The sequence below is a fragment of the Penicillium manginii genome (genome assembly GCF_028828005.1).
Source record: "Penicillium manginii strain IBT 31320 chromosome Unknown utg000004l:1.0-7231830.0:1.0-7236170.0, whole genome shotgun sequence".
Classification (NCBI taxonomy): domain Eukaryota; kingdom Fungi; phylum Ascomycota; class Eurotiomycetes; order Eurotiales; family Aspergillaceae; genus Penicillium; species Penicillium manginii.
In genome coordinates, this window is record NW_026643105.1 from 2,957,710 (window position 1) to 2,972,794 (window position 15,085).

At 48.4% G+C, this 15,085-nt stretch overlaps 8 protein-coding genes across 8 annotated transcripts; 5 read left to right on the top strand and 3 right to left on the bottom strand.

Moving 5' to 3' along the window:
• Positions 1 to 292: 292 nt before the first annotated feature.
• On the bottom strand, positions 293 to 1,684 carry N7533_004845 (malate dehydrogenase; the record flags this gene model as incomplete). The annotated part of the gene is given in 8 exon segments (XM_057101495.1): positions 293 to 433; positions 495 to 639; positions 701 to 866; positions 880 to 1,164; positions 1,253 to 1,340; positions 1,398 to 1,508; positions 1,574 to 1,605; positions 1,672 to 1,684. The coding sequence occupies 8 exon segments, from the start codon at positions 1,682 to 1,684 to the stop codon at positions 293 to 295; spliced, it is 981 nt and encodes a 326-aa protein (XP_056961125.1).
• Positions 1,685 to 2,759: 1,075 nt separating this feature from the next.
• Positions 2,760 to 3,663, bottom strand: N7533_004846 (uncharacterized protein; the record flags this gene model as incomplete). The annotated part of the gene is made up of 5 exons (XM_057101496.1): positions 2,760 to 2,934; positions 3,064 to 3,188; positions 3,260 to 3,283; positions 3,419 to 3,513; positions 3,615 to 3,663. The coding sequence occupies 5 exons, from the start codon at positions 3,661 to 3,663 to the stop codon at positions 2,760 to 2,762; spliced, it is 468 nt and encodes a 155-aa protein (XP_056961126.1).
• A 307-nt stretch (positions 3,664 to 3,970) lies between these two features.
• N7533_004847 (DUF2015 domain-containing protein) lies at positions 3,971 to 4,442 on the top strand (the record flags this gene model as incomplete). The annotated part of the gene is made up of 2 exons (XM_057101497.1): positions 3,971 to 4,025; positions 4,123 to 4,442. The coding sequence occupies 2 exons, from the start codon at positions 3,971 to 3,973 to the stop codon at positions 4,440 to 4,442; spliced, it is 375 nt and encodes a 124-aa protein (XP_056961127.1).
• Positions 4,443 to 5,164: 722 nt separating this feature from the next.
• Positions 5,165 to 6,357, bottom strand: N7533_004848 (U2 snRNP complex subunit HSH49; the record flags this gene model as incomplete). The annotated part of the gene is made up of 3 exons (XM_057101498.1): positions 5,165 to 5,812; positions 5,885 to 6,260; positions 6,338 to 6,357. The coding sequence occupies 3 exons, from the start codon at positions 6,355 to 6,357 to the stop codon at positions 5,165 to 5,167; spliced, it is 1,044 nt and encodes a 347-aa protein (XP_056961128.1).
• Positions 6,358 to 6,673: 316 nt separating this feature from the next.
• Positions 6,674 to 7,100, top strand: N7533_004849 (mitochondrial import receptor subunit TOM7; the record flags this gene model as incomplete). The annotated part of the gene is made up of 4 exons (XM_057101499.1): positions 6,674 to 6,700; positions 6,770 to 6,816; positions 6,890 to 6,918; positions 6,988 to 7,100. The coding sequence occupies 4 exons, from the start codon at positions 6,674 to 6,676 to the stop codon at positions 7,098 to 7,100; spliced, it is 216 nt and encodes a 71-aa protein (XP_056961129.1).
• Positions 7,101 to 7,702: 602 nt separating this feature from the next.
• N7533_004850 (putative mitochondrial folate carrier protein Flx1) lies at positions 7,703 to 8,792 on the top strand (the record flags this gene model as incomplete). The annotated part of the gene is made up of 3 exons (XM_057101500.1): positions 7,703 to 7,820; positions 7,880 to 8,134; positions 8,221 to 8,792. 3 exons carry the CDS (start codon positions 7,703 to 7,705, stop codon positions 8,790 to 8,792), a joined length of 945 nt encoding a protein of 314 aa, XP_056961130.1.
• A 709-nt stretch (positions 8,793 to 9,501) lies between these two features.
• Positions 9,502 to 10,460, top strand: N7533_004851 (uncharacterized protein; the record flags this gene model as incomplete). Its single annotated transcript, XM_057101501.1, has 3 exons — positions 9,502 to 9,648; positions 9,712 to 9,906; positions 9,969 to 10,460. 3 exons carry the CDS (start codon positions 9,502 to 9,504, stop codon positions 10,458 to 10,460), a joined length of 834 nt encoding a protein of 277 aa, XP_056961131.1.
• Positions 10,461 to 11,056: 596 nt separating this feature from the next.
• On the top strand, positions 11,057 to 12,014 carry N7533_004852 (uncharacterized protein; the record flags this gene model as incomplete). The annotated part of the gene is given in 2 exon segments (XM_057101502.1): positions 11,057 to 11,822; positions 11,839 to 12,014. 2 exon segments carry the CDS (start codon positions 11,057 to 11,059, stop codon positions 12,012 to 12,014), a joined length of 942 nt encoding a protein of 313 aa, XP_056961132.1.
• Positions 12,015 to 15,085: the final 3,071 nt, after the last annotated feature.

Sequence of the window (15,085 nt, forward strand, 5' to 3'; positions counted from 1 at the left end):
TAGCCGCTTTCTTTGAATACCCATAAAACACTAACCAGGGCGAGCCATGCTAGGTCCCCTGTTATTTCTTCTCTTTGATCGTTTCATAACCTCATGATGTCACGCTTAGAGCCTATCTTCGGGAGCCACAATGGTTAGCAAAGATCTGAGACTTTTGGGGGGTTGGGAACTTGGAGGTGTGGACCAGTCGAGGAAAGGAATACACGTCACAAAGCATTTCAATCTAGCCAAATACTCGATGCGTAATGGGGATAGATTCGGGGTGAGGAGGGAGGGAGGGTTGAAGGGAGTATTACTTTGGGGGAGGGTTCTTGACGAACTCAACACCCTTCTCGATGTTGCCCTTAAGACCAGTGACGCAAGCCTCCAGGAGCTTCTTCTCCTGCTCGGTGATGCCACCGAGGATGTTGATGGCCTTCTCGGCACCGTTGGGCTATATATTGCATTAGCGGCTTGTTGGTTATTGGGGTTCGAGTCTATGGAGGGTCACTTACGCCGAGCTCGACGGGAGTAGAGAAGAAGTCGACACCGGTGGCCTTGGCGATCTCAGCACCACCCTCAACACCGGGCAGGTAGACGAAAGTAGGCTCAACGATGCCCTTCTCGCCCTTGGCGGCCTTGATAACGGCCTCGGCGAAGCTATCCAGTTGTCAGAGTCAGTTGGTTCGGGTTGTTTGTGGAAAAGAAAGAGTAGACGTACCGGAAACCAGCGAAAGCCATGGAAAGAGTAGCGGAACCAGCACCGTCCTTAGCCTGAACAACCTCGTCACCACCGAATTGGACACGCTTGATCAGGGCCTCGTAGCGGTCAGCGGGGATCTGGAAGCCGGGGGCGACCTTGCTGAACAGAGGAACAATGGTCTCGCCTGGAGTGTCCACCGATAACGGGGACGGTGGCCTCGGAGGGGTTCTTGAGCTTGGAGAACTCCTGGGTGAAGGTCTCAGCACGGACAACGTCCAGAGTGGTAACACCGAACAGGCGCTTGGGGTCGAAGACACCGGCGGCCTTGAGGACCTCGGCGGCAATGGGGACGGTGGAGTTGACGGGGTTGGAGATGACCAGGGTGAAGGCCTTGGGGCTGAACTCGGCGATACCCTTGACGAGATCGCGGACAATTCCGGCGTTGATCTTGAAGAGGTCGTCACGGGTCATACCGGGCTTGCCTATATGTGGACAGGGTAGGTTAGTAAATGTAAAGCAGATCTAGGCGATTTGACTCTTAGGTCGCGGGGTATGCGGGAAATCACTCACGGGGAATACCGGCGGGGATGACAACAACGTCAGCGCCGGTCAGGGCGTGCTTGAGGCCATCGTCCTTGGGGAGGTAGCCGGTGATTTTCTATATAGGTGTTAACATGGTTGTCCGGGTAGAGCTAAAGGGCAAAAGGCAACGTACGGCAACGGAGGAGATGTGAGAGAGATCGGCAGTGACACCGGGGGTGTTCACAACATCGTACAGAGCAAGCTCATCGACGAGGGGGCAAGCCTTCAGGAGGAGGGAGAGAGGCTTCAATAGTATTAGCTTTGATTGGAGGGAATTGAGAGCTCTAGAATGGAGGGTGGATAGCTGACCTGGCCAATGCCGCCAGAGGCTCCGAGAACAACTAAGGAAAGAGTATATGTTAGAGATGGGGGAAGGGTTCAATTCGATTCAAGATGATAGAACTTACCAGCCTTAACCATGATGATGGATTATTAGATGGGATGTGGGGTAGAGGGAGAGTAGATGGATGGGGGAAGATGTTGGGGGGGGAAGTGAGCAAATATAAAGGCACGAGGGGAACGCAGAGAGGGGCATAAGAGGGGCAACCCCGGAGTTACACCCAGACCAATTTGGGACCAGTTGGGACTTGCGACTTGTGATTTGGTTCGTTAAGTGGATCGGGGGTCCTTGTTCAAAAGCTACACCGGACCGCCTTATGCGTCTGTTTTCGCGGCCTTTCTAGTTTAGTTCTTCCGTTTCTATTCCCCTTGACTCAGTACTCTAGTACTTGTATATGTACCTATTGTGTACATTGTGGTACATCTCCATATACCCACCCAACTGAGGTACAGAGTCCCTACTTTTTGTACCTATTGCCTACTGCCAATTGCCAATTGTCAATTGCCGAGCCAGTGGAAAACATTCCCCGTATCACCTCCCCATACTCCTAGGAAATTGCCGCCGTTCCGACCGTTCTCGTGCTACCCTTGTGATTCCCCGACTTGGGCTCCGTCATCCGGGAAAAGGCGGGACCTCTGCAGTTCCCACGGCAAACCAGATGTCATCATACCTACTGGACCTTGTGTTTATTACTTACCTCTGCCTTACTGAACTACCATTGTACTTGGGTCCCACTCTGCTGTGGCCGAGGCTCTGCCTGGCTACCCGTGATCTCGGCCCGATCATCGGCTGATATCCAGGTTGAACGTAAATGTAAGTCTTAGATCCATCAAAAGAGAGGATGATTACTTTGCCGGATCCCACGCATGGAATGCTTGATGTTGTTGTGTGAATGTAGAGGTTTCTTTTTGATTTGAAAATACTCCTCTCCCTTTCCCCTCTCTATATTTCAAAAGGTCGGGGGCAAAGGTTCGTGATCCCTCCCTTCCAGCCTCCGGGAGAAGTGTCACTGTCGCTAGATTACACGGAGGCCTGTGCCCTTATCCAGCTCGTGGTTTCATCTTTCACTGTCATGTAATCAAATCCACCACGTTCATTTTTCCTTCCCTTCTCAAAGCCTTCGCTGATTCGTCACTTATTTGGTTGGAGACGAATTTACTCGGCCTTCTCAGCAGCCTGGACGGCCTTGGAGCCGCGGGGCTTGCGGGGAGTGGTCTCCTTCTTAGCCTTCTGGGAGCGGCGGACGGCAGAGACACGGGCAACGGCCTCCTCGCGGAGGTCAGCACGGTAACCGTTCTGGGCGGTCTTGGAGGCAACACCCTTGTAGATCCTGTAGAGAAAAGGTCCGAGGTCAGCATCGCTTTTTCTTTCGCGCACGACGTGGCAAGTATGGCATAGCTCGCAACAAATCGTGCTATGACATATCACATGCCAATTGGGGGTGTTCGATCAGCCTTACTTGCGGTTGCCGGCGTTAGGGCCGTAGTTGACGGTAACCTGGTTCTGAGCGGGCTTGTTGGGGTTGGAAGCCTTCTTGGTGGTCACAGCAACGCCGCCATTCTCGGTAGCCTGGACACCGATAGCCTGGATGCGGGATTCGAGTTAGTATATCATTCGAGATGGTTGTGCTGCGAGAGTATCGATATGGTATGTACCTTGGTGTTGGCGAAGCCGGAGTACTAAAGTTTCCAATCGAATCATTAGCCCATGTTCATGTCCAGGTCCATGTTGAAATATGATATAATTATCCAAGCTCTCCCCAATCTGCTTGCTTTCCTTTCTGCGGGGAATCGGATTCATCATGTGGTCCATACCTTGAAAGAGTGCTTGTTGACCAGGTTCAGGGGGTCGCGGGAGAACTGGGAACCACCACCGGTGTTACGGCGAACCAGATAAGAGTTCTGGTTACCTGCAGTAATTCAAAGATGGCCATGTCAGTCGAATGCAATTCTATCTTGACTGCCTTCTCCTCCTAGGCAAAATTCAAAATCATGGAAATCGGGAGCGTACGGGTGATCTGCCAGACCAGCTCGTTGGAGACGTTTGTGACGGCGGACATTATGACGGTATGCTGGAATCGAATGGATTAAAGAAGGGATCAAGATCGAACTATGATGGGCTTGAGCCGTCGAAGTGTGCGATGCGCTGAACTCTCGCTAAGCAGGCCGCTTTAGGAACAGATTGAAGGCCTGACCCGTCAGGCTTTAAATCTATCGTCATCTGATGTGGCTAGTGTACCCATAGGCTAGTTATCGCAAGGCGCGTCTTTTGACGTCCTCTAGGCAGCTCTTCTCACCACCCCTCACCCCTTTGGGCACAAATTTGGCCCTCGTATACTGAGGCGCATCGGGAGAATCGTGTCCAGAATGACTTACTTCTTCTTCTACACTCTGGTGCTCTTCGTCATCTTATCAGGGACAGGTAAGTGGGAGATTGTCCGCCCTTCCCCGGATTTCCCGGAACCGGACCTGATCTGATCTGATCTGAAATATCCCGATCACTAACTAAAACATTCTAGCACTGTATCTCACCCGATCGCGATGGCTACCATTGTTACCGATCCCTGATCACATCTACCACCGCCTGCCCTCGAGTTTCACGTCTGATCTGGAAAACGGCCTGAGCTCATCGCAGTTCGATATCGCGGCCAATATCGCCGATGGAGATACCCGGGGTGGCCTGGACGAAAGAGCCAAGGCGGAAATTAGAAAGATCATGAAGAACAGAAGAGTCAACTTTGACGAAGCAAGACGCATTTATACCGAGCAGCGATTTGCGAAGAATAATATTGGGCCGGATGGGCGGCCGAGGGATCCGAAGTTTGTTTCGTTTTCTTGATGCAATGAAGCAATGCTTACACTACGCTGCACATTGCATCTTTTTCATCTTCTTTCCCTTTCTTCTTTTTGCGGAGCTTCTTTCTCCCTTTTGTCCTCTTGGGACATGTTACTCTCGTTATTATTATGATTATCATTTCTTTTTGAGTCCGCTCCTAGATATGTGCTGTTTCTGACAGTTTACTAGTAATCTTCCCATGTCTCTTTCTCTTTCCATTCTTGGGTTATTACCTGTTAGCATGCTACATAGTTCCTTGGAAGTCATGCGTATTCACTCTGTAGAGACATTATGTTTTGAACCCCGCAATCAGATACGGTTTCTCCTACACGCACCATAGTATCGTAATTCTTTTGGTTCATTAAAGTTGGCTTGAGACTTCAACTGAAGCTGTAGTTTGTCTAGGAAATACAAGTATGCCTCATCCTGGATTTTTATCAAGGCTTAATAGCGAACCCGGACAGGATTTTACAAGGCCATCATATCACATACTGTCAGTCAGAAATCTAGTGACAGACATAGTCGTAGTCCCCTTGTCTCTGCCGGGTTGCGCCCCCTATCCTGAAGGTAAGGGTGCGAATGACATTGAAAAGAGATCAGGTTGGGTGCCGTTCTTGTTCATGTATTGACGCAGGTCCGGCCCATCACAAAAATAATTCCAATTAGGGTATCGAGAGTGACGAAAGAGTTCAGAGTTGGAAATTCTTTTCGGAAAAAAAACATGCTCATCGCCCGTTTCCATATCCAGCTTGCTGGAAGCCAGGGGGTAACGGAGGGGGTGCACCGCCCGCACCAGTTGGTGGACCAAACCCAGGGGGCGCGAAGCCTGGCGGTGGTTGCTGCGGCGCGGCATTATACCCTGGTGCCCCGTACGCCTGGGGACCACCATAGCCCGCTTGAGACGGAGGTGGTCGAGCCGGCAAGCCCAAGCCCGGCGGCGGGGCAGCGAGAGAGGGAGCAGGAGCACCAGGCGGAGGTGCGGCTCGCATTTGCGGAGGAGGAGGCACATTCTGATAGCCCATCGGAGGCATACCTCTCCCCACTCCCATATCAGGAGTCTGGGGCGGGCCAGTGCTCATGGGCCGTGAGCTGTCGCCATTTGGCATTCCTGGGGGTCCTCCGGCTGGGGGAACGACGATTTGCTGCGTCGGTTGCTGGACGTTGTGTTTCCGAGCCTGTGTCGCTAACATTCGCTCGGCTTCATCACCGTGTCGCTCGCCCTTGCCGTCCTTCTTGTAGGCGTATTGAACGGACACTTGCTTGTTCATCAGGATCTGGCCATTCATGTTGGCGATGGCGGAATCGGAGGATTCAAAGTCGGCGAAGGAAACGAATCCGTAACCCTTGGAGAGGTTGTTGTCGTCGCGGGCAACCTAGAAAAAAAGGAAAGCGATTAGTTCGAGATTCATAGTGTCACATGACTGCGTGAAGAGAGGGATTCTCACCTTGGGTAGGTTAACCAAGTTGCCGAAACGACCGAAGGTGTCATAAAGCATTTGCTCAGAAACCATTGGGTCTAGGTTTCCAACGAAGAGTTCTGCCCCGATTTCCACGGACTTCTGTTTGTCTGCAGATGCCTTGTTCACGCGGATTGGTTTGCCAAAGAGGCGAATTCCATTCATGACTCTCGAGGCATATTCGGCATCTTCCTCGCTAATAAACTCCACGAATCCATATCCTTGATGCGTCTGCGTCACTCGGTCTTTTGGAAGGTGGACATTCACGATGCGCCCAGCCTGGAGCATGAGCTCCCATACCAGGCTGTCTGAAGCGCGTTCGTCCAAATTACCAATATATACCGTCGCCTCCTTATCTTGTTCCCTGTAAAATCGTCAGTTCTATTCTGCCTTGGCTGGTCTCCGATCAGAAGGGGAGGGAGGAGCATTTTGGCTTCGTACCAATGCCTTGCGCCGGACATCACGGCGGCAGGTCAATCGAAAAAACTGCGACAATCTTTGAGATAAAATCGAACTGGTCGCGAGTCGTCAAGATTTGCAGTTATTGGCTTGTGGTTGGGAGGAACGCGTCTGGTTGGGATTGGGGGAGGGTAAGGATGGGTTAGAAGCTGGAGCTTGGATGATCATGGGGTTTTCCGACTGCCGAAAAACTTTTGATTTGAGCCACCTTCCGCTCCCGCGACGTCCTCTTCTCCATCTACCAACTCAACTTCCTACCAACAGCTTCTATTCGCCCACACTTTTCCCTCCTTCATCCACACTCACACATCCATCAAAATGGTTCAGCTTTCTGAGGAGACCAAGGTTAGCCACTTAATCGATTCTGTGAAGACCTGTGCATGAAGACTAATTATGACTTCTTTTCGCCATTAGGAACGTGTTTCCAAGGTCATTGATATTTCCCGCGTCGCCATTCACTAGTGAGCTCTATGCTAGCACCGATATAATATTCTGCTTGTTCCATAACCAGGCTAACATACTGCGACCTGCCAGCGGCTATCTGCCTCTCATTATCTACCTTGGTATGTTTGATCGAACCCCAACCACTTGCCTCTCCCATAAGTTCAAGGTGACTAACATGAAATCAACAGGCTATTCATACAGCGAGCCCAAGCCTTCTCTGTTCAAGTATGTTCGATCCGATCCTACGCGAGCTAGCCTCGAACCTTCTCCCTCTCCCGCAATTCGGCAAGTCACCTTGTGAGATCTAACATCATGATTAGGCTTTTCTCTCCTCTCGCTTAAATTCGAAAGACACGCCTTCAGGACGATGGACTAGATATGGGAGAGATGCCAGTGTACCTTGGGAAAATGGGTCCCCCCCGATGGGTCTTACCCGATCAGATTCTTCTCTGGAGATGGGATCTTTTTGGACACCACGATATCTGAGCACTGTGAGGCTGGGCTATGCTATGAAATTATAACCCGACCATTTGTATTTTTAAATCAATCGACTTCGACATAATCATCTACCTGTCATTGCACGTGCTTGCAATTGGCTGCTCTCATGATCGCTCTCTGCCAGTCCGTATACCACAATTGATCTTTACCCCGTATATTGTAAACTGTGCGCAATGAGTTTCTCCTCCACTCTCTGTATCCTTCAGAAGATGAGGCAACCCCAATTCCCACGCGATTGCTCGAAGATTTGAACGCGCCTAGTTCCCTAAGGTTGGCCGCGACGCCCCGTCTCCGTCATCTCCCGGACCGCCTGGCAAAACGAACCCACTCCGCAACACCATCATAACCCAACGACACCAAACTCGCTTTTTCTAACTTCCGACGCGCTTCGGTTGGGGGACTTTCATGACTGGTCAGAATGGCCTCTCTTCATCTGTTGTGGAGACCGTAGCAGGATTCACAGCAGGTATAGCTTCGACAGTCTCCCTCCATCCGCTCGACTTGGTCAAGATCAGACTTCAAGGTATGTCTCCAAATCCCCCATTTGATAGTCCTGGTCTAACATTCTCTGTGTGTGTCTAGTCGATCGATCTTCCTCCTCGCGCCTCGGCAGCTCGTTACGTATCATCCGTCAAATTGCCCGTCATGAAGGTGGCCTCGCAGCTTTTTACAGAGGATTGGGTCCGAATCTAGTCGGAAACTCGACTGGCTGGGCCCTTTATTTCCTGTGTTACGGCAGCTTGAAGGATATCGCTGGTAGATACCGGGCACGAGATGGAGATGCAGGTCTAGGACCACTGACATCCTCGGATTACTTTCTGACATCAGGAATCGCAGGTATGTTTTCAACGTTTTCGGAGCCCCGCCCGCTCATAAAGGCGTGAACTATTCTGTGAATAGGTCTGATCTCGAACCCAACCCAGGAATTATCACATCGGCTCTCACAAACCCAATTTGGGTAATCAAGACCCGAATGCTCTCCACCGGCTCACAAGCTCCGGGCGCGTATACTTCCCTATCATCCGGGATAAAGCAGATCTATGCAACCGAAGGTGTAAAGGGGTTTTATCGCGGTCTTGTCCCGGCTCTATTTGGCGTTAGTCATGGTGCTCTTCAATTTATGGCATATGAACGACTTAAAATTCTTCGGTCGAACTCGATGCGCCATGATGATACCGTGGGCATGGGTGACAGTGACAAGGCGGGCCTTGCGACTGGAACCCGACTTGGAAATCTAGATTTCTTCGTGCTCTCTGGTCTGTCTAAGGTCTTTGCTGGTTGTGTCACGTATCCGTATCAGGTTGTCAGATCCCGATTACAAACATATGAGGCTCACTTGTTGTATCGTGGTACGACGGATGCTATGAGGCAGATTTGGGCGAAGGAGGGACTTGCGGGCTTCTATAAGGGGCTCGGTCCGAATTTGTTTCGTGTGCTGCCGAGTACGTGGGTGACTTTCTTAGTTTATGAAAATATGAAGTTATTCCTGTCATAACTTCGGTGCTCAATCTAAATGTCTATTAAGAAGAAAACCGCTCAAGAAATAATGACGACTCCCAATTCAGAAGATAACCATTTACTTGTCGTTTATTTAGTTCCTCAGAATCGGCATGCCGCTTCAAAGGTTTCAAGCCAATGGAATTCTCATGCTCAACTGCCACATCAGTGGTCCTTTGAGTGTTTTTAATTTCCTCTGTCTGACTCAGTATAAGCCCCAATCATTCGCCATGTCCCGATTTCAGGGCGTCTGTGACTGTTCTATCTGAGAAGTGCATGGGTCTATATCGCAGGAAATTCTCCAAATGGCAAAAGCAAGGCGCGTCCTCCAACTTGACGGCAGCGTCCATGATCTATCTGTTGGCATAAACCTTTACCCTCAAAGCGATCTATCAGGGGAAAGAGGTTGCCCGTGATAGTACTTCCTGCACTTTTCGCTTGCAAAAAACATCTCGATGCAGGGCTTGGCTTCCGATGCATAGTCCCAAATGCTTTTCAGACAGTCGTAAAAGCCATCGATGTTCCCCAAGCTGATTATCATACAAAGCACACACTGCAATATTGGCTGTTAGCTGTTTTGCTAAGAAGGCATCGATCAGGTTATCAGCTGCAGCTATTGTAAGCCTAATGAACTAAACTATTCTACCCCGCTTTGCTTTATATCCACTACTTCCCTTCTCTCTGTACTCTTACCAACCATATTCACCATGGGCCCTCTCCCTATCATTGACCTTTCGACAGAGCAGAGCCCCGCAACCCTTGCCAAGTTGCGACAAGCGCTACTTAAATACGGTGCCTTTCGCTTATGTTCCCCCGAACTGAAGCAGGCGGTTGATGGAGGCCTATTGCGTGAGGTTGGTTTCAATTTCCTAATGTCTACCTTTACTTTTGGCTCAGTTCATTTTAACATTTCCAAGGCCCGAGGCTTTTTCCAGCTCTCAAATGAAATAAAACAACGAACAAGAGGATACTCAGGCTTTGGTACGGAACTCGTTCGTGGGACTACACCAATACCGAAAGAAGGTATCAATTTCTTTCGAAAGAACGACCAGCGAGATGGTTGTATCTCTCCCCCAGCCGAGTTTTCTCGCTCGGTCATAGCAATACACGATGTAAGGACCTCCATTCACCTCCTCAGAACAACAAAAGCTCGAGCTTAATTTGTGAAAATCAGAAATGGAAGCATTTTCGGGATCAGTTGCTCAACATAGTCTTTTGTGACGTTCTCGAGTCGGAGATACCCTTGATGGGGACCCCGACGCTTGACTCTGAGTCGATAGGCATACAATACTATAACCCTCAACGGATGATCGCTGGGGATAGCGATTATTCTCCTCCACATATGGACGGTGGCACGCTGGCGATATTAATTCGAGAGGATGACGAGGATGACGGTTTAGAAGTCGCGGACCTTGAATCCACAGAGGAGCTTGGTAGCGACGGAGTAGGTCGTGAGGCTGTTTTTATGCGTGTTCCTGCCGCTCCAGATGAAGTGGTAGTGTTAGTAGGGACTCGGTTGCAACGTCTACTGGGGAGAACCAAAGCTCGTGCCTGTGTGCATCGAGTAGTTGGCCCAGGGCAGAATCATGCAGAAGATCGGGTTAGCGTTGGAATATTTCGTGCTTGTGCTCCCCCTCCGCTTAGAGATGTCACCATTAGTTATTGATTTTAATATTGATATTAATAATTATTTGCGAGGCATCCATGAGGCGTGTGGGTTGTATTGCAATGGTAAGCTTTCTATATAAAGAGGAGAGGTGAGAGGGACGAAACCAGCTCTTGACTATGTGGGTAATGACGAGATAAGTACAGAAGCAAGCAGCCCGCTGGCTACGAGGAAAACCCTGTAGAGATTGCTTAACAACTTGAAGACTACTAGTACAATAAAAAGTGCGGAGTTCACCCTATTATCAAGTAGCACGTTGACTGTATTTGCTCTCTTTGGCTTGGCAGCCCTGACGACCTATTTCTATTTCACCTCATTCTTCATCAACAGTCGCTCCTCGCAGCCTTTTCCCTCCGTGCCATCCGTCAAAATACGCGATTCTCGGACTCTCGGCGTTTGTCGATCCCGTGTAGCCAGGAGTTTAGCGGATGCTGCCCTTCTTCCGAGAGGGAACGCACGGTTATCGCCGTCTAATCTCCGGTCCATCGCTTCGTCATGACTTTCTGCCTGCCATTGAAAGACCTACTTAAAATCCTGTTCCATTCCGATTTCAGACGGCGCAATGTTTCAATCATTCTCTTGGATAATCCGACAAGATGCCAAGTTTTCTCTACTCCCAATTCTTTGTTCGCCCGTCCTACCCTGAGCAGTCCTTCGCTGATCAGACGGTGCTCGTCACTGGCGCCAACGTCGGCCTCGGACTTGAAGCAGCCCGCCATGTCGTTCGCCTGGGAGCTGCCCGTGTCATTTTGGCAGTGCGCAATGTACCTGCCGGCGAAGAGGCCAAGAAGAATATTGAAACCTCGACCGGACGGCGTGTCTGTGAGGTGTGGGAAGTTGACCTAGCCTCCTACAAGTCGGTTGTGTCCTTCGGGGATCGTATCGCCCAGCTACCCCGACTCGATGCGGCTATTCTTAATGCTGCGGTCGCGACTCGTAACTTTGAAGTCGCTGAAGGTTTCGAACGCACCATTACTGTGAACGTCGTCAGCACACTGTTGCTCTCGCTCTTTGTCCTTCCAGTACTAAAAGCTACCAAAAAGAAGATTCCGGAGAGCCAGCCACGGCTTACATTCGTGGTCAGCGAAGTCCACGCCTGGGTTGGTCTTCCTGAGTGGAAGTCCGACAATATTCTGCAGACTCTCTCCAATCAGTCAACAGCAAAGATGAGCGAGCGCTATCCACTGTCGAAACTTCTGGAAGTACTACTGGTCCAAGAGCTCGCTGGCAGAGTACGCGGATCAGAGGTAATCATCAATATGATCAACCCTGGTCTCTGTCATTCAGCCCTGGGACGCGAGGGTGGGTTGTCGTTCTACCTATTCAAACTGATTCTCGCCCGGTCTACCGAGGTGGGATCGCGTACTCTCAGTTGCAGGAATCAGCGCTGGGCTTGAAAGCCACGGCGCTTATATGAGTGACGGACACGTTGAAAACACGGCATTTTCTCAGTTTGTGCGCAGTGACGAAGGTCGACAGGCGCGCCTCAAGCTGTGGGATGAAGTTTCGGCCATCTTGGAAGCTGTAAGGCCGGGTATCATGCAGAATGTGTAAGCGAATTCGGATGCCCATCGACCATCAATGTATCATAGCCCAATTCAATGTATCATAACTCAATAATAATACCACTCTACCATATACCCACTGGACCAGAATTGATAAAATCACCAATATAAGTAACAGACTCAGTATCTATCTCCTAGCAGCCGGCCACCTCATATTATGCCAAAAATATTTGTCAATGAAGTTGACTTGTAAGTAGCTACGGACCAAAGTTACTACTTTGCACGCCCCATGCAACAGACTCTATATTATAGCCTATTATAACCAAAGAGGAATAAAGGTAGATGATGGAAGCGCAGCACCCACCGGCAACGAATGTGCGGTTAGACAGTGTAAAGGCTATATTGGTGGCATATTCAAATCCAATATTTGGTTTTGAATCAATGTGCAGTATCCTTTCTCCTTTTTTTATGCCCCGGGTACTAGTGTAGTCCTTGATTTATATTGTTAGACTTTAAAAGATAATAATTCAATGAAAATTCTAGCAAAACACTCCTAGTGAAAAATATCAAGTGGTTAAATTTGCCCGCTCTATTTTCTAGCTCAAGCGCAGTTGACGGTCAGGAATTATATTTTTTTATTCATAATAATCGTCCCATCAACTTTGCTTACATGTAACACCGTTGAATTTTGCTCGGCTAATGATTTTCAAATTCTCTTGGTGCTCAACGGTCAAAATACGCGCTGTCTGGCCAGATCCAAATACTCTAGCTCCTTTGCTCGTACTGTAGTTGAAAGCCCGATGAGATTTATAGGTGATTTTGTTTTCACAATACGCCAAAAGCTGTCTCAAAATGCAGCGATTATACCTTTCCTTCCAGTTTTCCTTGTCAAAAACAAGAGTTTTTAGGCTATCTATCGTTGCAGAATCACCATTTCCGACCGACTGACTTGTAAGTATTAAATATGGTTGTTAAACTTGCTAGAATTTTAGAATCTAGTAAATACAACAACAGTTATGAATGTTCTAGGGCTGCTTGATTTCAGTGATTTCCAGATATTGTTGTTGACAGGAAGTACCTATAGTTGCGCCGCCCTCCAATGCACACTGAACAGTCTGAGAAGACCCTGATACTAAAAATCACATGCTCTCTGCCGACCAATTGCGATGAGTCCCCTGCTATGTTGGCGTTTCAGTTAGCGCACTGGCATCAGCGGTCAAGATGCGGCCCCGCCATCATCGCCTTTTTTTCCCTTACACAGCGAACCCAGATTTTCCCATTCACTCACACTCGTACTTTACTGCTCAGCTCGGCTAATCACAACCAATCCAATATTCTTACCACAAAAAGTGATATTTAGGTTTAGAAATGGAGCAATTCAAAGATCAAGAAGGAACAACTCTTCATTCGTTGAGCGGCCACACGATTATTCGATATGATAACAATCTCGTTGTCAAGCCAGGCTATCTTCGTGCCCATGAAGCACAAACACTGCAGTTTATCGCAGCGAAAACTACAATATTTGTACCAAAAGTTTATCATATTCATTATGAAGATGGGAAAATCATAGCCATAGTAATTGACTATATACCTGGCAAGCGACTCAATGAAGTGTGGGATACTTTAAACTCTTACCAGAAGCTATCCATTGCCAACGAGCTTCATTCTTATATGAATTAACTTCGTAAGTTGAAAGGCGACTATATCGGAGCGATAAATCGTGGTCGGGCTATAATTGGTCAGATTGTATCAATCGAAGGCGGCCTATTTGATTCCGAGCAGTAATTTAACGAGTTTATCCTAGGAGATATCGTTAAATCAGCACCAGAAATTCTGCGGCATCACGCGAAATATACACCAATGGAAAACCATGATATCGTTTTCACTTATTCGGATTTTGCTCCACGGAATATTCTTATTAACAAACTTAAAGGCCGTGTTATGGCTATCCTTGACTGGGAATATGCCAGTTTGTACCCGGAACACTGGGAGTATATTCAGGCCCTCCTAGGTATGAGAGGGAATACATATGCATGTAATTTCTATCTCTTCTCATGAGCCACTGACTGCAGATACTACATAGTCGTTTGAGATGACAGCCAAAGAAGCTGAAAGAATCACATTTCTAAATAAAATCAAGTCTTCACTAAGTCGTTGCCATATGTTTTTCCTGGATCTTTCCCAGGTTAGCTACAGTGACTAAATCAATCAGCAATGACTACGCAATTTTAAGAGGTGGTATTAAATGTAGAACAAGTAATAGAAGATGTAGCGGTCGTATCTTGTTTTCTTTCTTTGCTGTTTATAGACTGGCCGAGATTAGTCATCTTCACACCCAAAGTTACAGGTTTGTATGGGTACTGGCATAACAACTCAGACAGCTACCCGTGGACCTGATTGGACTTACATTTCTGTTCCGACAGAAAGTTACCTAATCTAATATAGCCGTTCTCGTCTAGTCCTTCGGTATTTTGCCATACACTCCGCGTATCTCTCCTGACAAAGGTCTATACTTGAATCACGTGATCTAGACATTAGGCAGCAGAATATTCACTTCCTAAAGATATTGTCCTACGAAACAGACTCACAAGTACAGAGTACATACATGAAAAACTTTGGACTCATCCTCTTCACCCTCATATTTTCCTCCGATATCCTTCAATCTATAAATCCTCCAACTATACATTCTCTCACGCCTCAATATCCCGTCCCTGCCAACACCTTAACTAAGCCACCTCGCTCAAATGATCTACTTCTGTTCACGTGAACGTATACCAACATGGTTCATTTTCCTCGGCTTTCTAGGCACGCCAATCATTCTGGTTCAGAATATCTACCAGAAAATTACCACTCTGGTCGCAAATTCGATGTCAAGTTTCAGAACTGAGTGACGATAGGCTGCCTCTTGGTCGGCCTCGAGATGGAAGATACGGTGATACCTAGGAGGAATCTATCGCGATAGGAGGTACCGGGTTGGAGGTGATATTAATAAAACCTCTATTTAGATTGTTTTCTCCTTCTTCTTTTCTCTAGACTTGATACACACACACACACACACACACACACACACACACTTTATTAGCGCCTGGCGGCTAAGCCGAAAGCGCAACTGTCACTCTT